Genomic DNA, 27126 nt, shown 5'->3' on the forward strand with positions numbered 1-27126 from the left:
ATCCTGGTTTTCTGGTTTTCTGTAGCTGGAAGGATGGATGAATGGACCCCCAGTGGAGTCTGATCAGTGCTGACTGGGGGATGGTGAACCGTCCACATTCAGTGTTATGTCTGGAGAAGTGAGTCCTCCTCCTAATGGCGGCCTTCCCATCAGGGTGCTGTGTCCAACCCAAGCTTCCTAGTGATGAGGCAGTCTTTCGGTCTGCCGCTGCAGTTGTCTTTGTCTCTTGGTCCTCCCCCCACCCCGCATGCTGCATTCTCAGCTACATGTCCCCACTGCTCATCCCTGCACACCCAGTAGGAAGAAAAGCAGTCTTATTGGATAGAGGTGGGGTGGGAAGGTTTTAAAAATGTGAAGAACTTTTGAAAAAAAATTGTTTTTATTGAACAGGGATAGTGACTAGGTGGTGTGGAGAAACAGGTTTGGGAAGAGATGTTTCTCAGAGTCAGAAACTTGGAAAAGGAAGTGAAGCAGGGTTTTAAAGCTGATGCCACATTGAGCACTTTTGTTGGAGTTGATGAAGGGGGTACAACTGGGCCCTCCCACCTACCCTGAACAAGGCTTCTGCAAACTCAAGCATTGATCCCAGCTTTCCTTCTTAATCATTTTATGCCTCCAACTTCATTTCCTCCTTGCAGTAGTTTGACTATGACACAAGCTGGGTTGTGTGGTCTGCTCCTGCCTGTTGTAAACCATGAGCCTGGCTGGCCAAGAAGGTCTCTTTATGCAATCTGGAAAATACCAATTAATTTGATCTGGGAGAGCCCCCTTCCGCCTCCCCCTCCTTGCTGCTGCACTTTAATGGCAAAATAGCTCTCTACTGTCTGTCCCTTTCTTCGTGTTCACTTTTTAAACACCTGGCTTAGCCAGTCCTGCCCTGTGTTGCATCCTGGCCAGAGCAGTATCTTCTGGCCTTGCTCCAGTCATCAGTCTAGCCTCAAGGAGTGAGCAGTTTGGGAAGAAATGGCATGTGGGTGAAAGTGGGAAGAATCCTTGTCTCCCTGCAACCGGAGGAAATTCTTTAGCTTGATCTGTCCTGCTAACTTCCCTTTTTTCCTTTTGAAATGCTAAGGGGCTTCATTTATTTCAGCCTTTTAACTGGCAAAAGCCAAGGGTTGCTTTTGCAATTGGAGTAGTATATCCACTGTGCTGTGGGGCAAAAAGAGCTGGATTATGCACTGTCCCACCAGGTATTTACTGCCTCTTGTAACATTTGTTGAGGAGGGCTGTTGCTACAGCTTTGCAGTGTGCAGTTTTAAACACTTTTCAAAGATTGACTTTGAATTGCAAAATTAATGATTTTTACTGTAGAAGCAGAGTTTCTTCCTCCTTTCCTCAATGTGCATCTTAATAGGTGCATTGCAAAGCCAAGATTGCCTCTGACCGTGGTATTCCCTTTTGGCTAGAGGCTATTATACTCTGTGGAACCAGTCACCTTTTTATTAGTGTTCCAGAGACTGCAGTACTCTGCAGTATAGCAGAGAGTGGCAGCATTAGAAAGCTGTTTGTCTTCTCCTGTTTAAAGCAATGAAGGGTCACATCACAGAGCTGGTGTGCTCCCTGGTGTTCTGTACATCCTCACAAAAGTGACTGCAGCTTAGGTTTATGGTTTTCTGCCCTTCCAGGGGTTCATTCCCCAAGGTAAAGGTGCCTCTGGTTCAGCCCTAGGGCTGACAACGATTCTAGACACATGTGGGTGACTCCAGCTCCAGCCTTTCATCTGCTTCAGGGGGGCATTCATTGCTGAGACATTCAATGTCCTTCCTCTTTGTATCAGATGGCTTCCTATGTTGGGCTTTTTTGGTCAATGGGCAACACATTTTCTGGAAGTCTGTTAACAAGGCTGTTCTTGTCAGCCAGTGTTCTCTTTCTCTGCTGTCTCTCTTGCCCTTCCCTCTTCAAAGGATGTGGGGGGATAGCTGTTAAAAACAGCTTTTCTCTTAGTGTCTGCACTTTGGAAACAGGCAGCCACGTGGCACTGAGCACAGAGCTTGCCTGTCTTTGTGATTTGTCCCAAGCACAAATTTCACACACTGCCTCCCAATAACCAGAAGCCCTTGCTTTTCCTTCCTGGTGCAGGAGGCATGTTGTGTGTTGGTGTTTTTCACTGGAGCTCCAAGCCTCTTTCTTTTGTCTGGCATTGGGCCATGCTGCTCCGTTCAGACATCCTCGGGCTGAAAGGCTGGGAAGTTGCCAATGTCACCCAGGAAAGGTGGAAGGCTTGGAGCTGTGTAGCAGTGTTTCTTCTATAGCTATATATTTAAACACAGACTGTAGTCTTTTTAATAATAAAAAAGTTTAAATAAGTGACCTGTGGGTGAACTGTAATAACTCGCCACTTCTTAGCCTGATTCCCAGAAACCCCAGCTTGCTTCTTCTCTTCCCCTAATGACATGGTATGTCAAAATCTGGCAGTTTGTATGTACAACCGTTAAGGTCGTTGCCTACTTATTCTTTCTCCTGGGCTATATTTCACTGAAATATACAGCAGCTGAACTGTTCCTGGGTGGGTGAACGTTGGTGACCATAAGCGCAAGCAGTGAGCAACAGACTTTGGCAGGAGTACCATATGAGTGTCTAGTTGTACCTTCTGCCCATTCTTGGACCTAGTTCTCACAAACAGCAGATGAAGTCGTAATCCCATGTGTGGTTTATACAAGATCAAAGGTGGGAAAGCCTTTCATTATGTAATGCTCCTCCATACAGAATTTTCCTGCTGATAGCAAACCAGCATGTCAAGGAGAGCAGGCGGGAATCCTCCGTGACAGCCCAGATTCCTATGCATTTGCCTCTTTTTGTATGAAGAAGTATTTACTAGATGAACCAGTAAGCTGGGACCTGGGAAAACTGTGCTCCCTCCTCACCATTCTTCTAGCAGCTGTGCCTCTGCCTCCATCTGCTCTAGCTTGGCCCACAGTGCTCAGCACGGTTAGGTGTTGGCTGGGGGCCCCAGAGGCCCTAGATGGCCCATTGCTGAATTCAGAGGCCCTAGATGGCCCATTGCTGAATTCAACAACTTTGCCTTACTGCTTTCATTTCTTGCACAGCTGCGACTAACGGGAGTAACACCGTTTAGACCCCTTCTCTTCTGGATTGGTGAGCATGTGAATGCAGGAATTGCCAAGGGCAGAGAGCCTGCCTGGCCTTGAAGCTTGCCGTCTGTTGCAGTCTCTGCTTCTGGAGATCACCACACCTCAAAAGGCTGGTCTTGACCTCAGCCGTTCCTCCACCTGCCTCAGTGCTAATCTCTCTGGGTGTGCCTGGGGGTGGGGCTATCAGGTTCTTGCCTTATATCTTCAAAAGGAAATTTAGAGTGGGCCCTGGTTGCTGGCAGCATTTTCCCTTCCTGTATCTTTAGAACTTAAAATAAGGATGTTTTTGGTATTGTATGTATTCCGTGCTCATAAAATAAAACTGTGCAGCACAGTGATCGTTTCTGTGCACAGGGAAATGTAATTTTGTGATACATATAAGGGATGCATGTTGAGCAGTTCTGCATATGTTGCTAAAGAGCTGTGTGAAGGCCCTGATGCCCTGGCGGTGGCTTCTGATATTACAACAGGTGTTCTTCACATGCCTTTAATCTTCTTTTTGCAGACCCTTAAAATGTATATGAAAGCTAACTTCTTCCCCAACCCCACTGAATGGCAGAAGGTAGTATAGGCATTCTAGCTCTTCCTAATCTGTGCTGTTGTTAGTTTTTCATTTTGCTGTATTCCAGGTTTAATGTATAGTATCCTACTTAAAATATGGCAAACAGCCTCTGAACATCTCTTGTCTTGGAAACCCTACGGGTCCCCAAAAGTCAGCTGTGACTTGACAGTGTTCACACGCATCCTACTTCAAATGGGGGGAAATGTTTGGAGCTTCAGATTATTATACCCAGGAACACCTTTCATAACACTTTGAACACGGTTTGCTTTTCATGAAACAAAAGCAACCCACTACAGCTATTTTGTGCTTTTTCTCTTTATATACCAGCTTCCTAAATTGGTTCAGCTGTGCTTTCATTCAAAGATGAGGGCAGCTACAGCAAGAGGGGTGACACATTTCTTGCGCAAAAGTGGGATGGAGCAGTAATACTGATTGCAACGTGGGACTACCAAAGACACATAGTGATTGCCATGGATTGAGCAATGGGATGGGTGGACGAGAGATGGTTAAGGCAGTATGTTGAGGCTAAATAGTCATGCTGTGTCATGCAGTCCAACATGCCAAACTTATTGCTAAAACTTTGAAACAAACTATACGGCTTGTTTGGGCTTTCTGTCCTTATTACATCTTGTTGTGGAACAGCCCCACTGACCTGCAAGTACTGTTTTCTCTTATCCTCCAAGGGGCTTTGCTCTTCCTCTTTCAGTTCACCCATTGCCACCACCTGGCCTCTGTAGAATTTACCCAAGAGGGCCAGAACTGTTTCCCTTCCCTGTGTTGCCATTCTAAGGCCACACCTCATGCCTGTGTCTCCCACTATCCAGCATCTGGTTCCTATGGGGACAGCTTATTGTACTTGTACACCACTGGAAGTAGCAATTTGCCAATTTAAAGATACAGTAGTTCTAAAAGGTTCCCTACCTTTTTTTTTTTTTTTTTTTTGCATCATCTGCCTGAATCAGCAGATACTATCAGAGCTTCTGGACTGCCCAAATAACAGACTAGATGGACATAACACCAAAGCTTAAAACAGAATATGAAGCTATCCACTTTTACTTCAATAATCAAGGCTACCCTCATTATTGGTGGAGAGCAAAAACTATGAGAAGTTACTGTTTAGCACTTTGAAATCAGAAAGGGACTTCATAAAACTTGTGAACAGAGCACTATTTCAGTTCTCTGTCTGGAACAGCCCCAACCTCGGTCCTTCCTGTTTATGCAAAAAGAACCTTAACCCCTTCTGCCCTGACCCTAACATTTCCATTTTTGGAACAAACTATTCAAATTATGTAGATAATTTCTTCCTATACAATATACTGTTTCTGTCTATACACTATTTTATTATTATAGAACACCAGAAATTAGCATGATTCTGGCTGCCTCAAACATCTTTCTTTTATGGCAAACAAACAGGCACGTTTCTGGAAAATCTGCTTTTAATACAAATGAGAAATAGTAAATATAAAGGAAAACAAGAAGCCAGGCTGGAATCCTAGTAAGGTCATAATCATAACTAAGAAGCTGAAACCTTTGATCTACAAATGACAGAGATAGTATTGAAGCATACAGCAGGAAATAAGTGCTAAGACACTAAGTGCCTCCTAGCTTTTGCCCCACAAGTAACTACAAAACGCAAAGACAGGAATACTGCCCTCTCTTCTCTCCCCCACTTCAGAGCAGAGATGGTTGCTAACTGCCTACCTGCCTTATTCAAGGTGATGGCATTCTTATATTCCAAGATGTATATTTACCAAAGGCAGGAAAAGAAATGTCACAGACATGAATGAAAACATTGCCATCGCTGTTCAGGTAAGAATCTAACTTACCATGATTCTGGCTAGTTCACAATGGGGAGAAGACACAGGGTAGGATTCATACAGGGTCTGTTGATTTGAGAAGGAATCTAGGATGGAGTTCTTATTCTAAATGAAGAACTGGACCACCTCTGTTTAGACACCAAGAACAGTATGTAGATATCTCTGTGTTGGATTCTTCTAACTCCAGTTAGAAAGACTACTCTCCCATTGCCTTTAAGCACATAAAAGGATGGTTCAGTTCTCAGGCACTCTATGTGGGTTGCAGGAGGTGGATCAGTTTTTTGCAGTGTATTGATGGAGGAGGAGGGCTGCTAAAGTCAGTAGCTTGAGACTCATGGGAAAGCACTTCCAGTTTCTCACTTGCTCTGAGTGACACCAGCACCTAGAAAGCAGATTGATTACATGAATGTGCAATGTAACGGTCACAATTTGCCCACCAAAAACCACTTACTATCCAGGACCACTATGCCAGTAAGTCAGAAACTAGGAAATTCCAGTTGTATACTTCAAATAAAGGTTTGTAGTATCTTGGCTGTTTGGTACAAAGAAGAGTGACAATTGTCAAGGAATGGGATTTCTTGAAATACAAAGATGCAATTAAAATCTTATAACTAGGAAGGAAAATGAAATGGTTAGCTGTTCTAAAACCAGCTTTGTTACATCTCATGCAAGGCACATCTGCCTTGTGGCACTCCATGCTGGTTGGAAGCCCATCAGGACTGCAGGGAAGTCAATGACTGCTAGTAGAGATGGGGGAGGGTGTTTTGCAGGTGGTAGCATGAGAGATGTAGCTCCTCCAACTGCCCTCTAGGGTCTTTTCCTTCAATAAGATCATATAATAGTTTTCAAAGGCAGCAGAAGTTCCTCAGCTTTTTATCAAAAACCAATGGGTTGTTGCTGGAATGAGTCTTGCCCTGTCTTTTCCAAGCAGCCTACAATTTTTCCTGAAACTCCTCTCTTAAGGATTCAGGAAGTCTTACAAGCAAAGCACAGCACAGGATGGGGAAGCTACAGCATCGAGGTGGAATCAAGTAAAGATATATTTTTTCCCTCTTCCGCTCATGGCTTGACCGTGGAAAAGGAGAAAAGAGGCAACTGTACTTCATTTCCTTGTTTTGCAGCAACCACCACCACCCCAAATTTTGTATTGTGTTTTGCTTGGGAGACTCTCCCAATCTTTAGAGAAGAGTTTCAGGATAAACAGAGAAAAATCCATTCCACCAACACCTTTCCTAAACTCCTTTGGTAGATCCAACTTTATCAATGTAATATTTTCTTTCATTCTCATCCCAGAATAAAGAAACTTCTCCGGACCCACATGATGATGATGATGATGATGATTTCTAACCCGCCCTCCCCAGCCAAGGCCAGGCTCAGGGCGGGTAACACAATTAAAATAACATAATAAGATTCAGCCTGGCAATAAGACCCACAATATTCACTGGACTATTAGAACCAGTTAACTAAAGCACAACAAGATTACTTGACTGGTGTCTTAACTGGTCCATTTACCAGCTGGCTGGCCGTCCATAGTGCTCCCCCCTCTGCAGCTGACAATTGGCTAAGTAGCCAGTACCTGGTGGATCTTGGGCTGCTGGCCAATGCATCGGAGGGCAACGAGGGCTGCCTCCTGCACAGCTGGCTGGGAGTCGTGGCAGGCCACGTCCAACAGAAGATCAGGGGCTCCGCTCTGGATAAGCAAGTTGCCCAGCTCCGTTGACTGCTGGCCCAAGTTTCCCAATGCTGAAGCTGCATTGCAACGGGTCTTGGCTACAGGATCACCCAGGAGTCGGACGACCCTGGGAACCGCTTTGCTAAGGGGCTGCATAAAGGGTCCAGTGTGGTAGGCTGCATTCCCAACAGCAAAGCTGGCTGAGCGGCGCACATGGTCATCCTCATCTGAAAGACGTTGCAGCAGATACTCCAACAGCCCAACCTGGCCCTGCAGAAGCTGAGGAAAGTCCTGTCCATGACGCAGCAGGTGGCCCACAAGGCTACAGGCTCTGGCACGGACTAGGTGCTCCTGGTGGCACAAAAGACGGCCTAGCAGTTGGGGAGCTGTGTCAGAGCCACACAGGAGTTGCTGTAGGAAAGGCAGATGTGTCGCCCCAGCACGGGCCACGTGTGTGAGCAAGGAGAGCAGGTCTACAAGGAGAGTTGCCTGGTCAGACAGCAAAATGGCCGACATGAAGGCAATGGCATGCTCGGAGGCCGCCACCCTCATCACTTGCTCAATGGCGCTCTCATCTGTCAGCACGAGGTGGCACAAAAGACTCAAGGGCAGCTCCGTGTCCAAGAAGGGGAGACAGTGGATGCAGACCTAAAAGGGGAGAAACTAGATTAGTGAATAGACCATGGGAAGCATTACAGTTGTAGAGGAGGCCCAATTAGGGTTAAATATTGGTACATTTTTATAAGAGTAGCATTCCATCCTTCCCCAACCTCCAGCACCGTTTGTGGCAGATGTATAGAAATCATGTCATGAAAAGCAGGGTTTTTTGGTAAGTGCAGCCTTCATGAATCATAGTGAAATAAGTTCTTTATGTTGAACAAAGCAACTGGTCTCAACCATGCAGAGGTTGCATCCCTGGAAAAACATGAGGGGGAAAGGTGAGAGCCCCATCCCTAGCATCACTTTTCTGGGGTCCCAATAACTGATATGAAGAAAGGAAGCTTTACCTGGAGCAACTGAGAAGGGATCTCAGAGTCCCTCAGACCTGTCATGATCAGCTCTAAGGTTTCAGGGTGTATATCAAGAGCAAACGGGAAACAGAAGAGCTGGCAGACTTGGAGCACCACAGCAGGCACTAGCTCTGGATCACCATCTTCTTGCATCTGCCTGGGGGTGGGGAATCAACAGTGAGCAAAGGTCAGATGTCTACATTCAACTAAGATCATACTGCAGCAATGACTTCCAGACACCTAAAGAAACTGGAGTGCAGGGAAGTGACCTCTCTAAGACACACTGCAGTAGTTTCAGTGTTTAAAACAGCCACAGGGAGGCTCTAGACCAAAGTGGTGGGGAGGGGGGGAGATGGTTGTGTTAGATGCCATGAACTCTGTTAAGGAGGAGGGACTATGAAGTGTGTTTCTTGCAATTCCCTTACTTTCTTGCTCCACAAATATCTGAGCCTGTAGCATTTCACTACTGTGCTTTCTATTCTTTCAATAGCTCTACTTTGGACTATCCATAACTCACGTCTGTGTCAAGTTCTCCAGGTAGTCAAAGCCAAGCAGCTTGTTAAGGGTCGCCATGATAACTCCATTGGGCTGAGCCAGCTGGAGAAGGCATTGGTGAGGTTCACGCTGGAAGATGTGGAGAACAAAGCTGAGGAAGAGTAAGGTTCCTACAGGACAGAATGGAGAATATCTTTGATCAATTGATTCAATATCCCGCCCCCCCTCCCCACACACACACCTGACTATCATAACAAGGCTTGGGGAGCTAGTGGGCTTCCTTAGTATAGCTTTGTAAAGACTGGAATCTCTCAGGTTCCATCATCTAAAAGGATAGGGACATTTTGGAGGCCAGGCACAGAACAAAGTTACTTAGGTAATTCAGAGTTTTTCTACCAGAAAAAAGCCAACTATATACCTTGTGGTGAGATGAGATTCCACTCTGGCTCTGGTGCATGCTGGCCAACTCTTGGGGTCTCACCTTCCATTACTGGTGCCCCATTGGTCAAGTGGAGCACCATGGCAAAGCGATGCCACACGATGCTCCAAAGGTCCGACCCAGTGAATGCCCGTATCACTGCTGCATCCTCCTGTCAAAAGAGAAGAGACAGACCAGAAAAGTGACGCCTTACATTGCAGCCTGTGATTTGGCCTAGTATGGAATCTTTGTCCCACAGATATGTCCTCTTCAACCAGACAAGCCCCATCACCTCATCCCTCCCCCAGAAGCCTTCTTTTTAGGCTGGGTATTTGACATTCCACACAGACTTCCTGTATCACTTGTGTACATTCTCTAAAGAATGCAAAGCAGCTGTGTCTTGTGACATTAAAGAAAGTCCATACCTGGCTTAAGATTTGAAATAGCAAGAGTATCAGCCCATCATAGAAACCAGCTCCCATGGGAGGTGGCAGGCCCAGCTGGAAGACATTTTAATGCAAGGTTAAGCAGCCAAAATACTAGACAGGGGGCATAATATAGCCAACTCTTTGTCCTAGTATATCCTTCTGTTAGAGTTGGTGCCTTACCTCCGCAAGTTCTGTGAGTGCAGAAGATATTACTCCAAAGGCCTCTTCTCGCCTGAGTTTCACAGCAGCACCATACTGGCTGAGGTAGGTTAGTAGCAGTGCCGCAGCACTCTGCATGAGAAAGGAGACCTTGATATCATCCCACAGTAAAAGTCAGGTGGCACTCTTCTTCGTAGTGAATGTGGATCTTACTCTTAGACTCATCATGAAAATCCCTAGATCAGGGATGTCAGGGATGCCCATGAGCCAAATCCAGCCCCTTGAGAGCATTTATCCGGCCCGTGAGCCAGCCTAAGCAGCCCCCCCACACACACACACTCTCAATCTGGGCTGGTGGGGCATGGCCCAGCCAAGTGGCATTTATGTCATATCTGGCCCTTGTAACAATTATGTCCAATACCCCTACCCTAGATTTTTATGGGGAATACAGCACTGTATTAAGTGGGACTTGCTGTCTCTAACTGTAAGGTGCCTCAGGATTATTTGACTGAGAACAGGATAAGAAATATTTTAAGGAAGCTAAATATTTTATGTGCCATGTGGAATGTAATTGTGGTAAAGCAATGCTTCAGCAGCACAGAGGAAGAAGCCACCACCAGGTATATAGTAAGTTGCCCCAAAGTAGAATGCCTATAGCTAGGTGGTAACAGATCATGCCCATCAGGCCTAGAAACATGTCTTCATATAGGGCAGTTGTACTCACTGTGCGGATTGCAAAGAACCACATTCGCAAGTCACATCATCCAAAAGAGTTACATCAACACTGTGTGTCCTGTACACCACCTCAAGCACACACAAACAATAATGGATAGTAATAATGTAACCCAGAGGACAAGTACGAGTAGCGCTGTTCTTAATGAGGCAATTGGACTAAAGCTGAAAGGACGTTCAGTGGTTGACATGAATGGATGCAAAAGGAAGGTCCAAAGCTGTTTGACGCATATAATAGGAGCATGGAATGTGAGAAGCATGAATCAAGGTAAGCTTGAAATTGTAAAACAAGAAATGGAACTGCCTTCGACAATATTAAGAAGTGGAACATTTGGATATTTCAATCCTGGGAGTGAGTGAACTAAAGTGGACTGGATTAGGACATTTTCAATCAGAAAACCACAAAATGTTTTACTCCGAATGACAACAGAAGAAATGGAGTTGCTTTAATAGTGAGGCAAGATGTAGCAAAGGCAGTCAGGAGCTATAACGCAAAGTCTGACCGAATAATATCAATCAGGCTTCAGTGAAAGCCTATCAACATAAGCATCATTCAAGTTTATGCCCCAACTACAGATGCTGATGAGGAAGAAATGGAAAGTTTTTATGCAAGTGTTCAGGAAGAAATTGATAACACACCTAAACAAGATATGCTGATAATCACAGGTGACTGGAACGCAAAAGTAGGAAACAAAGCAAAATCAAATGTTGGCAGATTTGGACTAGGAGCACGGAATAAACCAGAAGAATAACTCATGGAATTCTGTGAGGACAACAATTTGTTCATTGCAAACACGTTTCAGGCAACCAAAAAGACGACTGTATACATGAACATCGCCAGACGGCCAGTATAGAAATCAAATAGATTACATAATTGGAAGCAGAAGATGGAGAAGCTCTATTCTCTCAGCAAAAACAAGTCCAGGAGCCGACTGTAGTACAGATCATGAATTGTTAATATCAAAAATCAAAATAAAGCTTAAGAAAAACACCAGAATGTGCATAGCACCAAAATATAATCTAAGCAATATTCCTGAACAGTTTAATGACCATGTAAAGAACAGATTTGCATTACTGAGTTCAAGTGAATGTAAACCAGAAGAACTATGGGTAGAAACTAGAGAAATTATCAAGGAAGAATGTGCAAAGACTATTCCTGTAGCCAAATGAAATGAACAGCCTCGATGGATGTCTGAGGAAACTCTTAAAATTTCCAAAGATAGACAAGAAGCAAAAGTAGAAAGACAGAAACAGAATCAAGTCTAAGTGCAACGTTCCAGAGACTCGCATGTAGAGCCAAAGAGAACTATTATAATTAACCAGTGTAAAGAAACAGAAGAGAACAACAAAAAAGGAAGAACAAGAGATCTGTTCCACAAGATCCAAGAATTCAAAGAGAAATTTAAGCACAGTTATGCATGCTGAATGATCAACATGGAAATACATTAACTGAACAGGACAAAATAAAGAAAAGGTGGGAACAATACACTGAAGAACTATACAGAAGAGATGAAAGGATGACAGATTCCTTCCAAGAAGAATTTTTTGAAGAAGAACCTACAGTTTTAGAAAGTGAAGTGAAAGCTGCACTGAGAGCAATTGGGAGAAACAAATCACCAGGAGCAGATGGGATATCAACAGAGCTATTCCAAGCCACAAAAACAGAGTCCATCAAAATCTTGACAAGAATGTGCCAATAGATATGGAAAACAAAACAATGGTCCACAGACTGGAAACGATCCATTTACATTCCAATTCCCAAGAAAGGAGATGTCAAAAATTGCAGCAACTATCGGACCATTGCATTAATTTCTCACGCAAGTAAAGTGATGCTCAAAATCTTACAGCAAAGGCTGTTAACATATATAGAATGAGAAATGTTTGATGTTCAAGCTGGATTCAGAAAAGGAAGAGGCACTAGAGATCATATTGCAAACTTACGTTGATTACTGGAGCATATGAGAGAATTTCAGAAGAAAATCCGCTTGTGTTTCATAGATTACAGCAAAGCTTTTGACTGTGTGGATCACGAAAAGCTATGGCTGGTTTTAAAGGAAATGGGTGCGCCACTACATCTGATTGTTTTGATGCGCAACCTGTACTCTGGACAAGAAGCCACAGTTAGAACAGAATATGGAGAAACAGAATGGTTTCCAATTGGCAAAGGTGTCAGACAAGGATGTATTTTATCTCCCTACTTCTTCAATCTGTATGCAGAACATATCATTAGGAAAACTGAACTAGATTTAGATGAAGGTGGAGTGAAAATTGGAGGGAGGTGTCAGGCTGTCTTTGAACTCTGGCTGCCTTGGTCCGATTTCAGACTAGGGAAACGAATCGCCGGCGGCTTTCTACTTCCTCTGCCAGTAAAATCCAATCCTCAAGGGTATCTGGGTCGCCACGCATATAAGACCAGTTCAGAATGTCCGGGTGCAAAGCTTCTCGGAAGTAGTGGATAAGGGTAGCTTCGGGCCAGTCCACTACTTTACTCGCGAGTCGCTGGAATTCATCCGCGAATTCCCAAACCGGAGAGGAGCCTTGCCTGAGTTGCAAAAGTTCTGCTTTGTCTCTCTCTCCCATGAAGGGATCCTCAAAGTGCCTCCTCAAGGCAAACATAAAATTGTTGAGGGAGCGAATGGAGCGGGACCGCGTATTGAACTGGAGAATCATCCAGTCGGCCGCTTTCTCCGTTAGCAGGGAGGCAATGAAACGGACGCAGCTATCCTCAGTAGGGAAGAATTGTCTTTGCTCCCTCATGTAACTATTCACATGGTGCAAGAATCGGGGCAGAGTCTCAACTGAACCGTCATAAGTAACCTTCAACTTGGGTTGCCTCCATGGCATTGGGGGTGCAGGTGGGTGTCCAGGAATTGGTGCCCCTGGTACTCCCGGTGCACCCGGTAGCAACGGTAGGGCAGGGACTCCTGGCACAACGGGACCTCTGCCTGGCACCACGGGTCCTCCGCCAGGGGCAATGGGCCCTCCGCCAGGAGGACCCACCGGCACAGAATTTACGATCCACCAAGCCATGTGGTAAACTCAGTGCCAAGTACGTGGGACCTTACCCCATTGTTCGAATAATTAACCCAGTCACTGTGGAACTGACCCTCCCGAAAACTTTGAAACGCATCCATCCTGTCTTCCATGTCAGCCTCCTCAAGCCTCATGTTGCCGCCCCAAACTGGCATCCGGACCCACCTCCTGAACAGCCTGTAATGGTGGGGGGGAGGAGCATTTTTAAGTTGCCAAAATTCTGGACTCCCGTTTGCATCATGGCTCTCTTCAATATCTTGTTCGTTGGAAACACTTCCCCCTTGCCTACGACGAGTGGGTGCGCTCCTGCGATGTATCCGCCCCCTGCCTGGTGCGCACATTCCATCACGCCTATCCCGACAAACCGGTTCCTAGAGGTGGGAGGGGGCCTTGAGGGGAGCAGAATGTCAGGCTGTCTTTGAACTCTGGCTGCCTTGGCTGCCTTTGAACTTTTGTTTCAGCTCGGATTCCAAGGTTGCTTATCTAAACCGCTAGCTTCGCTATGCTTCCCAGAATCGAGGAGACTCGGGGAGACTTGGTGCTTCTAAGCTGTTAGGTATTATCTCATGAGACTGTACTGCACCTGCTTTTGTAGTGTTCTCATATAATCAAGTGCAATGCCATTTCCCCCTCATTGCTGCCTTTCGATTTCTAAGCTCTGCTTACGTGTGTTACCAATAAACCAACTATTTTGGACTACTAGTCTCCTGGTGTGGCTATTGGGAATCCTATGGAACAAGTGCTTACAGGAGGAACATTAACAATTTGAGATATGCCGATGATACTACATTACTGGCAGAAAATAGCGAAGATTTGAAATGACTACTGCTGAAAGTTAAAAGAGAAAGTGCCAAAGCAGGACTATAGCTGAACATCAAGAAGACAAACGTAATGACTACAGGAGAATTACACAACTTTAAGGTTGACAATGAGGAAACTGAAATTGTTGAAGACTTTCTATTCCTTGGCTCCATCATCAACTACAAGGGAGACTGCAGCCAGAGGCGGATCTACTGTGAAACTAATGAAGCTTAAGCTTCAGGGCCCCCAATCCTGGAGGGGCCCCCGAAGCAACTTTTTTTAATTAGTGAATTTCTCTACAAAATCGATGGGAGTTTTTTAGTGATAGAATCATAAGCCAATGGGTTGAAGTACTTCATATTGACTTTAGAATATGCTCTAATAATACCCATTTCACATGGCCTCAAAATGTCCCTGTAATTGGTCAAATTTCAAAATTTTCTTGGGGGCTTGCAGCGCTCGAACCCCCAGCTGTTGTCAGCTCTTGACCCAAAGAACCAGAAATCACCACAGAGACAATTAGATTCGAAGCAGATGGCTTTTACTGGTCAAATAGGCAATACAGTGCATTGAGGATAAGATGACAGCTATGAGTTGTCTTGCTCGTTAGTTGGAAATATAAGGCATAGAAACGGCGGGAGATTACAAAGCATAAACAGAGCATTATTTCCCAGGAGTGGCGTTCCCAGGCTTTGGTATGTGGAGCCGTCCTTGAAGTCTGGATGGTTCAGCAAAGGAACGAAAGGAAACATCTAAACCGAGATAACAGCCTGACAGCTGTAAGGGTTCACTGAGCTCACCAGAATCTATTCATAGCCTTCATTTGGCCAGCTGGATCCTCAAATCCTTCGTTGGTGCACGGCTTAATAGTTCTATAGCTCAGCCCTTAGGCTAGAGCCAATCAGAACCATAAAAAGACATCTGAATTTTCAATTCAGGCTGCACTCGTCTCGCTTATGCATTTAACACCAAAAGATCAGATTTTCACCTCTTTATCCTAATGTGCCCCCTCTGATGACCCCCTCCCTATTATTATTATTATTATTATTTATTAGTTAAATTTGTAGCCCACCCTCATTCCTAGTCAAAGCCGGGCTCAGGGTGGGTGTCATGATCCTAGGCCTCAAGTGGAGCCTACAGGCCCTAGGGGGGCCTATATTAAAGTAGCTACCAGGCCTACATCTCCCAGGTACCCTCTGGGCCTTGTGATTGGTGGAAGAGGATTTGGAGGGAAGGCTAGGGCCAATCAGGGGTAAGGAAGTGGTGCCTGGGGAGAAGGAATAAAAGGCCTTGCCTGAAAAATGAGGGAGTTCACTCTTAGGGAGCAGGGCTGGGGAGAGGCTGCTGCAGATGGAGGGATCCCTCATTCAGAAAGGGGAGAGTTAGCCTGAGGCCTAGTGCCAGGAGAGGGCTAGGGACAGTAAAGATAGACACGTTAGGGATTTTATTTGTTTGATTACCTGCCTTTACAGGTTTTGTCGTTCTATTGTGACTTGAGTTATCATTATTATTAGACCTTTTTAATAAACTGTTTGCCCTGGGTCCTCATGCCTTATTTGGTCACCTAGAAAGCATACCCTGTTAGGAGAAGCAGCAGCCAGGGGCAGGGAGGGTGCTCTGGGCCTTCTTGAGTTAGGCTCATACCAGAGTGGTGGCAGCTACTGATGATCCCCATTCCTCTCTCTTACCTGACAGCAGGTAACAATAATCACAATAAAATATATCTCTAAAATTCATAAGTAATCAATAAAATTCATAAAACTATTCAATACAGTTAACAAGATGGTACTCATATAATTACAGGGCCATTGGAGGCTCGGCCAAGCAGCCAAATCCTCACATCAGAAGCCCTGAGGGAGAGGAGAGGGAGGCCAGTAATGATGACAACCTGTGGTTGCCCTCAATTGTAGGCCTGGTGGAAAAGCTCTGTTTTACAGGCCCTGCAGAACTTCTGAAGGTCCCATAGGGCCCTGATGTTACTTGGAAGAACATTCCATCAGGCTGGGGCCTGGGCCTTGTTGGATGTTGCCCTATTGTTGCTGGTTGCGAAGAGGCCCCCATAACAGTTCAAGCTTCAGGGCCCCAAAAATGTAGGTCCGCCTCTGACTGCAGCCAAGAAATCAGAAGGAGATTGAGACTGGGAAGGGCAGTCATGAAAACATTCTTAAGTGAAAGGATGTGTCACTGGCCACCAAAATTAAGTTAATTCATGCCATCGTATTCCCTATTACTATGTATGGATGTGAAAGCTGAAGAAAGCTGATAGGAGGAAAGTAGATTCCTTTGAAATGTGGTGTTGGAGGAGAGTGTTACGGGTACCCTGAACCACCAAAAAAAAACAAATCAGTGGGTTATAGATCAAATCAAGCCTGAACTGACTCTAGAAGCTAAAATGACTAAACTGAGGCTATCGTATTTTGGTCATGTCATGAGAAGACAAGAGTTACTGGAAAAGACCATCATGCTAGGAAAAGTTGAGGGCAGCAGGAAAAGTGGAAGACCCAACAAGAGATGGATTGATTCAATAAAGCCACAGCCCTCAATTTGCAAGTTCTGAGCAAAGCTATCAAAGATAGGACATTTTGGAGGACTTTGATTCAAAGGGTCGCCATGAGTCAGAAGCAACTTGACGGCACTTAACACACACACACACACACACAACCCTTTGAAATGCCAGAGTACCTCTGAACATGTAGGGCTGACTTTAACTTTAGCCAGCTCATTTGCATCTGGAGTGACGGAAAGGGCTTGCAAGTCAGACTTACAAAGTAAAACAGTGTGCAAGCTTTTGAGTGCTCAAGAATTATTTTAGGCAATATATTTAAAAAGACAAATGCTTCTCTTTGTTAAAAGTTACTTTCAAGTTTTACTCTAGTTCTGCAGGGTAACAGGTGGTTAGAATCACTCACTATGCCAAGTTTTGAACTTGCAAGGAGTTTTGTTTTATGGGCTAGCATTTGACAGTGGTAGGGCCCATTCCACCACCTCATTCAGCTGCTTATGTCAACCTGACCCTGTACATCTGTACAACATTGATATAGTCATCATGGATCAGTTCTGTTGCGTTTTATATTGGGCCCAGAGTAATGATGAAATCATCCAAATTTCTAAATGAATTGCCCACTTCCCTGACACAAGGAATGGGTGCTTTGAAGAGCCACAGGTGGCTCCTGAACCACTGAGTATCACAGGTACAGGGAATTCTAAACTTTTCCCAAGAGTCAGGTATCAGGATGTTCTGTAGGTAGGATGACTCACTAAAACAGAGGTAACTGCTGCATGGTTGAAAAGCTCTGTGGTCTCTTTCAGCACAGTATCTGACCTAAAATAACAAGAAGTAATAGCATTAGAGGGATGAGACAGATTTTTAAAAGGCCTTCTTGGGCTATGCAATTTTTGGCTGCTCCAGTTCCAACCATCGGTCACTTCTGGAAAAGGAGCTCTTGCACTTGCTGTCTTGACGGGAAAGCAAGATTCTATAAGTAAGGATTGCAAGAGACAGACGAAGATTGGCTCTGGTTATTCACATTAAAATCCCAGGAAACCCAGCTTTCGGCTGGCCATATGGGAGGCAATGTTCAAATAAGACCTTCAAAAGAGATGATACTTTATTTAGCATACTGCCTGCTGGTGTCACTATGGGACAATAGGATCACTGCCTGAGGGTAGTGATCCAGAGGACCACTTAGTTTTACCAGTGTGGTGTAGTGGTTAAGAGTGGTGGTTTGGAGCGGTGGACTCTAATCTGGAGAACCGGGTTTGATTCCCCGCTCCTCCACATGAGCGGCGGAGGCTAATCTGGTGAACTGGATTTGTTTCCCTGCTCCTACACATGAAGCCAGCTGGGTGACCTTGGGCTAGTCACACTTTCTCAGCCCCACCTACCTCTCAGGGTGTCTATTGTGGGGAGGCGAAGGGAAGATGATTGTAAGCCGGTTTGATTCTTCCTTAAGTGGTAGAGAAAGTTGGCATATAAAAACCAACTCTTCTTCTACTGGGCTCTTTCAATCACACTATGACAGTATTTCATACTTGGGGCAGAGGTTTCTTGGATTAAAACTGGAGACTCTGCAATCAAAAAGCTATATATCTGTTTTCTTAATCAGCTCCTAGAATGTGATGCAGGGATCCTAACTGTAATTGTGGGATACTTCACTTAATATTTCCTCCTGGCCCCCTGGCCCCCAGTTTGCCTAGTCAGAAAGTATTAAGAACAGAACTGTGCTTTCTGGGGAATGATGATGATGCTGGGATTCTCCCACACTTCTCAGCAGTAGTCCAGGCTGCATCAGGGAATCCTGGAGAGTAAGAAGGGAACTAAAACCACAATGGCTAGAAGGTTGGTTTTTTGGGAAGGAAGGAAGGAAGGAAGGAAGGAAGGAAGGAAGGAAGGAAGGAAGCAAGCAAGCAAGCAAGCAAGCAAGCAAGCAAGAAAAGAAAGAAAGAAAGAAAGAAAGAAAGAAAGCTGAGATTTACAGAAAGTTGAATTCTGTACCCAATACCAAATTCTGCATTTGTGCAGTGCTATCACATAATAGTGGAATACACACACAGCACTTCCATATCCATGGAGGGAGGAGAGGCTATGGCTTAGTGGCAGAGTACATGCTTTTCATACAGAAGATCCCAGGTTGTTCCTGGCATCTCGAGTTAAAACAATCTTAGGAAAAACTCTTCACCTAGCCATCCATTTTCTGGAAAATAAAGCATTACAGTATGTGTGCATTTTTAAAAATCAAATTCAAACAAATTTTAACATCTGTGATCATTCCAGAAATCTGAGAGGAGTTTTGAACCAGCCCCACCCAGGCACTGTACAAGAACAAAAGGGAATGTACACCATAATGTACACCATAAAAACAGAGTTTAACTTACTGTAACTGTTCATCTGGTGGATCTTCTATGCAGGCACACATTGGGAGACTGCGCAGGTGCAGGCCAGCCACGGATAAGATTTGTCAGCTTCTAGCAAAATCGAGAATGAGAGTGCTCCCCCTCCCATCGGGACATGTAGCCTTCCCGCCCAAACGGTCACATGACCCAGGGGGAGGGAGCCCTCTCCCCTCCAGTTCTCCAACCTGCCGCCACGGAACCAACCAACCACGTGTATTGCGGAGAGGTCCCACAGCGGGGAAGGATGGAGGGATGTGTGCCTGCATAGAAGATCCAGTAAGTGAAACTCTGTTTTTCATCTGTGTGGCTTCTATGTAGTCCCACATTGGGAGAGTAGCAAGCTCGCTTACCAGGATGGTGGGTGTGGGACAGTCACCGAAACAATGACTGCAAGACAGCACATCCCACTGCTGCCTCTCTGGATGAATCCACGTCGACCGCATAGTGCTTCATGAAAGTAGAAGGGGTCAACCACGTTGCCGCTCGACAGATGTCTCGGAGGTCAATTTTAGACGAAAAGGCAACGGAGGCAGCGTAAGCTCTTGTGGAGTGCGCCTTGATCATGTCTGGGCAGTCCACGTGTGCTCTCTCATAAGCCAGGATAATGGCTGTGGTAATCCACCTTGACAGGGTCTGCGGGGATGCCCTATGACCCTTGTGGTGTCCACCAAAACAAATGAAAAGTTTATCATCTACCCTAAAGCCTGTGGTGCTTTGTAGGTAAAAAAAGGAGGGCCCTACGGACATCTAGGGAATGTAATGCCCTTTCAACATAGGAAGATGGGTTAGGAAAAAACACGGGTAGCACGCTATCTTGGGAAAGGTGGAAAAAGGAAACCACCTTGGGCAAAAAAGAAAGCTTTGGTTTCGAAACCACCCGGTCCGCAAGGAACTTAGTGAACGGATGGGAGTGGCAGAGGGCTGCGACGTTGCTGACCCTCCTGGCCGAGGTGATAGCTACCAGAAAGGCCGCCTTATACGACAGTAAGGATAATTCACATGTTGCCAGAGGCTCAAAGGGGTGTTTCATGAGTTGGGACAACACCAGGGATAAGCGCCACTGTGGAACAAGTGGAGACACCGGGGGGTACAGGTTGACGAGCCCCCATAGAAACTTCTTGGGAGTGTGGATGAGAAAAAACAGAAAAAGAGTCTAGCTCAGGGGTCTGCAAACTGCGGCTCTTTGGCCCGTTGAGTGCGGCTCTCCGAACTTGGTTCGGAGCCCCTGCTCTCGCGCCGGCAGCTGGGCTGCGGAGCCAGCGCGCCTGAGAGAGAGAGAGAGAGAGAGAGAGAGAGAGAGAGAGAGAGAGAGAGAGAGAGAGAGAGAGAGAGAGAGAGAGAGCGTGAGAGAGCAGGCGAGCAGGCGTGCTGTCTCTCCCCCCCCACACCGTGGAGAATGGCCAGGTTCCCCTTTCCCTTGCCCTCAATGGTTCGGAGGCTAAAGCCTCCCCTCTAGCCGCGCGATTGCTGAGTGGATCGGCGGTTCCTGCCCCCCCCGCCCACCTATCAGCTGTTGGGTGGGGCAGGCTTCCTTTGGTAGACCTGGCCTCCGGCTGAGTCCCATTGGGAGGCCATGTCTACCCACTGGCTTTCTTGGCGGTAGACCTGGACTCCGAGGAGGGGAAAGTCCCCCTTCAGAGGCCAGGTCTACCAATTGGCTTCTATGGGTCTCCGGAGGCCAGGTCTACTGCCAAGAAAGCCAATGGGTAGACCTGGCCTCCCAATGGGACTCAGCCGGAGGCCAGGTCTACCAATAGGCTTTTATGGCGGTAGACCAGGCCTCCAGACGAGGACTCCGGACGGGGAGGGGGAAATGGCAGGGACTTACAATTTAATTTTTATCAATAAATAAGATCACTATTAAGTATGATATCAAGTTTTATTCAGTGTACCTATAGTTTAATTAAGACTTAAAACTTTAGTTAACGTTTATTAAGTTAATAAACAGTGTACCTACCTATATAGTTTAAGTTTAAGAAATTTGGCTCTCAAAAGAAATCTCAATCGTTGTACTGTTGATATTTGGCTCTTTTGACTAATGAGTTTGCCGACCCCTGGTCTAGCTCAACGTGAGAGGCCGAAATGGCGGCCAAATGAAGGAGGAGTTGGACAAACCAGAGTTCTTAAGACATAACAGGTAATCACAAACTGACGAAAGGGGACAGGTAATTGGGGACAACGCTTTGTCAGCAGCGCACAAGGAAAACCTTCCCCACTTAGCATCATATGATCGTTGGGTAGACGCTTTAAAGGAGTGCAGGAGCACCTGGGCCACTCTATCTGACCAGGAATTCACATGACAATTCTCCAAGCTGCCAGGTTGACCTCGGGAGACTTGGGAGGAGATATCTCGGAGAGGAACCTGCATTGCCCCTGGGTCATGGACATTAGTGTTGCGAACCAGGACTCGTGAGTGTCGTTTGGACATCGGCTTAGCATGTCTGTGAGCGTATTGCTTGTGCCTGCAATGTGAATGGCAGTGACAGTGGTGCCATGTGAAATGGCCCAGTCCCAGACCGCGATGGCCTCTTTGCAAAGCAAAATGGACCCTGTGCCGCCCTGTTTGTTGAGGTAGTGCTGAGTGGTGGAGCTGTCCGTTGCGACCTGAACATGCCTGCCCTGGAGGATTCCTGCAAAGGAACAGAGAGCAAGCTTAATGGCATGGAGTTCCAGGAGGTTAATGTGCAAGGCAGATTCCTGGACCGACCACAAACCATGGGATCTAAGGGCCATACAATGAGCACCCCAACCTGAAAGGGAGGCATCGGTGAACAAGTGGACCTGCAGTGTGGGGGACTGAAAGGGAACACCTGCCGAAAGGTTAGTCTCGGAGGACCACCATCCCAGAGAAGCGATAACTGTTCTGGATACAGAAAGGAGCTTATATTGGGGGCCAATGCTAAGGCAGAATGCTCTGAGGAACCACATTTGTAATGGACACATCCGCAACCGCGCAAAGGCCACCACAGCCGTAGTGGAGGCCATAAGGCCCAGGAGCTTTTGAATTTTGTGGGCCGTTTGGAACCGTTCTCTGGAAAACTGGGTAACCAGCTTCTGGATGGAGCGAATCCTCTGGACAGGAAGATAAGCTCTCGCAGCGACTGAATCTAAGCGTGCACCAATAAAATCAATGGTTTTGGAGGGGGTTAAGCGCGACTTCTTGAAGTTGACCACAAGACCCAGGTCAGCTAGGACGGAGAGTACAACTTGCACCTGACTAGCGAGGGACTGTTTGGAGACACCGACCAGTAGCCAGTCATCTAAGTATGGAAAGATGACGCACCCCTTGAGTACTAGGTGCGCATCCACTGCAGAGAAGCATTTAGTGAAGGTGCGGGGTGTTGTAGAAAGGCCGAAGGGCAGAAAGGTGTACTCATAGTGCTTTTTGTTATATAAAAAACGGAGATAACAACTGCATTCGTTATGGATAGTGATATGGAAGTATGCGTTGCGTAAATCCAAAACGACGAACCACATATGCTGCTCCAGAAGGGGCAGGACCTCTGGATGAGACAGCATACGAAAAGTCCGTACTTTAACGAAATTGTTAACTCCTCTCAGGTCCAGGATGGGGCGTTCCCCCCCTTTTTGTTGACCAGGAAGAAACGGGAGTAATACCCATGACCTCGATCAGCAGAGGGGACCTCTCGAACAGCCCCTTTTGCCAAGAGTTCTTGGACCTCCTGTAAGAGTTGGGCAGGAGGCTGGAGACAGTATGAGCAGGGAGGAGGTAGGGAGGCAGGGCTTCAAACTCAATAAAGTAACAATGCTTTATTAGTTCTCGTAGGTTATCCGGGCTGTGTAACCGTGGTCTTGGTATTTTCTTTCCTGACGTTTCGCCAGCAGCTGTGGCCGGCATCTTCAGAGGAGTAACACTGAAGGACAGTGTCTCTCAGTGTCAAGTGTGTAGAAAGAGTAATATATAGTCAGAAAGGGGTTGGGTTTGAGCTGAATCATTGTCCTGCAAACAGTAACAAAGGTAATGTGCTAACCATTGTCCTATAAGTATCAAGATAATGTACTAATGAGGGTGTGGTATGTTAATATGGAGCCATTGTATCCTGAAGTGATCTGTTAATGTGTGAAATCCAAAACTAATCTGCATGACTATTGGTGACTGTAGTCTTTGTTAGTCTGGAGGTTTTCAGGACAGGAAGCCAAGCCTTATTCATTCTTCAACTCTCTTCTGTTAAAGTTGTGCTGATGTTTATGAATTTCAATGGCTTCTCTGTGCAATCTGACAAAATAGTTGGTAGAATTGTCCAGTCTTTCAGTGTCTTGGAATAAGACCCTGTGTCCTGTTTGTGTCAGTCCATGTTCAGCCACTGCTGATTTCTCAGGTTGGCCCAGTCTGAAGTATCTTTCATGTTCTTTTATCCTTGTTTGTATGCTGCGTTTTGTTGTCCCGATATAAACTTGTCCACAGCTGCAAGGTATACCATATACTCCTGCAGAGGTGAGGGGGTCTCTTTTGTCTTTTGCTGATCGTAGCATTTGTTGTATTTTCTTGGTGGGTTTAAACACTGTTTGTAGGTTATTTTTTTCAAAAATTTCTCCATCTTGTCAGTGACTCCTTTAATAAATGGCAAGAATACCTTTCCTATGGGAGACTGTTTTTCCTGTGTTTTCTGATTTTTGTTTGGTTTAATGGCCCTTCTGATTTCATTCTTGGAATAGCGGTTTGCTAGCAGTACGTGATTTAGACGATTAAACTGTGGTTCACTGTGGTTCACAGATCCGTCTTGCATGGTCCATTAATGTTTTGATTATTCCTCTTTTCTGTCGGGGGTGGTGGTTGGAGTTTTTGTGTAAGTAGCGATCTGTGTGAGTTGGTTTCCGGTAGACCTTGTGACCTAACTGAAAGTTTGTTTTACGGATGACCATCTTAATAAACCATCTTAATAATATCCATTCAAACATTCAGTTTACCATGGAAAAGGAAATTGAGGGTAAACTCCCATTTCTTGATACCCTTGTCATCCGTGGGAGGTGGGAGCAGAGGCGCCGCTCCCCAGGTGGAGGGTTTCTGACCGAAACCCTGGAGGGTCCTGAAACTTGGTCCCCTCCGTTGGAACCGTCGGACGAGTACCCCAACGACCCTTCTTTGCTAGATGACATCCTTGCTGAGGCGCTGCGAACGGATGCTGAGATGAATTGCCTGATTGTACTCCTTTGACCTCAGTGGCGTCGTCTAGCTGACACGACCCCCTGGACGGACCCCGATGCAGACCGAAGTGCCCACCACGAACTCAGCGTACTGGATGGCTTGGTGGAGGAAGTTCGACTGGCGCAAGAGGATTTAGTAACTTTGATCTGTTTGCTAGCGGGGTTAACTATACATGAAGAACAACCAGAACCGGTAGCGGCCCCAATCCGCCCCGTTCCACCCTGATCCATGGCGGGGTCACGGGCGAAGGAGACTCCAGCCCCAACCGCTCCAGACCCCAACTTGTGCTTGAAGGAAGCACTGGATGTAACGGCCCGAACAGCCTGTTTATGGGACTGACCTCGACTACAGCCATGGTGGCTGACCTCATGAAGCTTTTAGCCCCTGAGTTTGGAGCAGACGCTGCTGCTCTGGCAGTTCGGGTTCAACCGTTATTGGACCTAACAGATTCGATAACATTGAACTCATGCTTTTGGAGAACGAAGCTCTCCCGATCGTCACTACGGCAATTGCCGCCAAGCTCGAGGCCGACCAAGTGCTCGCAGACTGACAGAAGGCCGAGGAACAGTTGCAGGCTGTGGATGCGGCGGCTCGGGCGCGGACTGCGCAAGAAGAGGAGCAACGTTTGGCAGCCGTTCGAGCCCGCATGTTCACGGACATGCATCCCAAAGACAGCACCAACTTTGGATTTATCCCCTCATTTTCTCCGCGTTTTGGTCCATCTCACGACACGCAGTGCGCACGTTGGAGTGCAAGTCGCTTCACTGAGCCAGACTTCTCGGATGAGGAAGACCTGTTTGGTGAGGAATCCCACTGGGCTACTGATCTCCGGGTCAGCCAGTCCCGATGCACGGGGGGAGCTGGAAACGAAATGCGTCTCTTGCGGGACCAAAACCGGGACTTAAATGATCGTGTGGCCCATCTGCAGGACCAAATGGAACAATTGCTTCGGGACAATAAACGGTTACAACAAGCTCTGACCACCCCAGTTCAACCGGTGCCAACTCACCCGACTCTGCCGGCTCCACGACCACAGTTTCCTCCACTGAGAGCACCACTTCTCCCCCCCCCCTGAGACTCCCACCACAGCCGGCTCCCGGAGCACCGGTTTTGCCGCCCCCTGGAGCGCCAGTTGTACCAGCCCCAGGAGTGCCAGTTGTGCCGGCCCCAGGAGCGCCAGTTTTGCCCCTTCCAGGGCAACCGCCAGCTCACCTTCCCATACAGTGGAAACAACCTCGGTTGAGAGTGACCTACGATGGCTCAGTTGATGCCCTCCCGTTTCCTACATCAGGTGGACAGCTATATGCGGGAACAGGGAACAGTGTGCTTCGCTGCCTCCCTCTTGATGGGAAAAGCAGCTGACTGGATGGTCCTCCAGTTTGACACTCGGGCCCGATCCATACGCTCACTCAACGAGTTCATGCGAGCATTACGGCACCGTTTTGAGGACCCTTTCCTGGGAGAAAAGGCCAAGGCAGCCCTCCTGCAACTTCGACAAGGCTCTACCGCAGTGCGGGAATTCGAAGATGAATTCCAAAGGCTCGCCAGTAAAATAGTAGACTGGACTGAGGCTACCCGAATACATTATTTCCGGGAAGCCTTACATCCTGAGATATTAAACTGGGCTTATATGCAACGAGACCCAGACACTCTTGAAGAATGGATTTTATTGGCCGAAGAAGTGGAGAGTCGTGGCCAGTTCATTTCGCTAGCCCGCCGCTGAGCCAGTGAAGGGGGCAACCAAAAGCCCCCGACCAAAGCCGCAGTGCCTACACCACAGAGACCGGCTCTACCCTCGCAGGACCGCACGTCGCGGTTTCAGAGGGGAACTTGTCTCCTTTGCGGAACCATAGGCCATTTCGCAGCCGCCTGCCCGCTTCGGTCGGACCGAGTGATCCCTTCTCGGCAGGAAGGACCACCCCGGAATCGGGGGCGACCTCAACACAGAGGCACCGCAGCCAACCGTAGCGCTGCTCCCGGACGGACTGCACCATCAGCTCTCCACGTCGGAGATTCACCCCACGAACCTGCACCAGCGAACCCATCGGGGTTCCGGATTACAAGTGCCCCACTGGGGGACAACTCGCCATCTTCGGATGAGGACCGAGACTGGGACCCCCCTGCTTTGAATCTCGAATCTCCTCTGGATCTTTCAAAAAATGGGCAGGGCCAGCGGTGAGTGGAGCGACACCGCAGACCCTCGCATCTATTCCTGAAAAAACCCAACGCTCCGGTGAAGGTGAGTGAGGTCGAAGAGACTGTGTATGTAGATGTAGTGTTACAACGCCATAAAGGGGCGTTGTGAGCACTTGGCCGAACAAGAACCACAAATCACAACAGGAGATGAAATTGTCCAAAGAAGCTGGTTTTACTGGTCATCTAGGTTAGCAGAGCACAGAGAAACTAAGACAGCAATGGAGCAAATTGGCTTGCACTTGATAATATAAAAGCATTGAAAAAAGCATTCAGCAGCACGGTACAGCTTCAAGAGATTACAGATTACAAACAGCCCAAGGGCACCGTGATTCTCACGGGTTACTGTTGGCTTCAAAGAGTTCACAAAAGCAAAACAAACCTTGAAGGCTACTTGGTGGGAAAACAAAACTAACTGAGACACAGACCTGACATTCTGCTCCCCTGAAGGCCCCCTCCCATTTTGCGAGGGGGATGGTTTGTCGGGGTAGGCGGTGTGGAAGGCGTGCACTAAGTGTGGGGCGGAGACATCCCGGGCATGCACCCATTCATCGTAGGCGGGGGGAAGTGTTTCCATCGAACCAGATATTGTAGGGAACCATGACGTACACAGGAGTCCAGAATCTTTGACACTTCAAAATGCTCCTCCCCCCC

At 46.8% G+C, this 27126-nt stretch overlaps 1 protein-coding gene across 1 annotated transcript in view; it reads right to left on the reverse strand.

The window, feature by feature from the left end:
• Positions 1-5712: 5712 nt before the first annotated feature.
• The window catches only part of STK36 (serine/threonine kinase 36), a 65168-nt gene continuing 43754 nt past the window's right edge, over positions 5713-27126 (reverse strand). The window contains 8 exon segments of the mRNA XM_056852051.1: positions 5713-5853; positions 7048-7791; positions 8151-8310; positions 8671-8818; positions 9067-9238; positions 9492-9566; positions 9675-9785; positions 17478-17541. Coding sequence (XP_056708029.1) covers positions 5713-5853; positions 7048-7791; positions 8151-8310; positions 8671-8818; positions 9067-9238; positions 9492-9566; positions 9675-9785; positions 17478-17541 — 1615 coding nt within the window.

The sequence above is a fragment of the Euleptes europaea genome, chromosome 6, assembly GCF_029931775.1.
Source record: "Euleptes europaea isolate rEulEur1 chromosome 6, rEulEur1.hap1, whole genome shotgun sequence".
NCBI classification, from domain to species: domain Eukaryota; kingdom Metazoa; phylum Chordata; class Lepidosauria; order Squamata; family Sphaerodactylidae; genus Euleptes; species Euleptes europaea.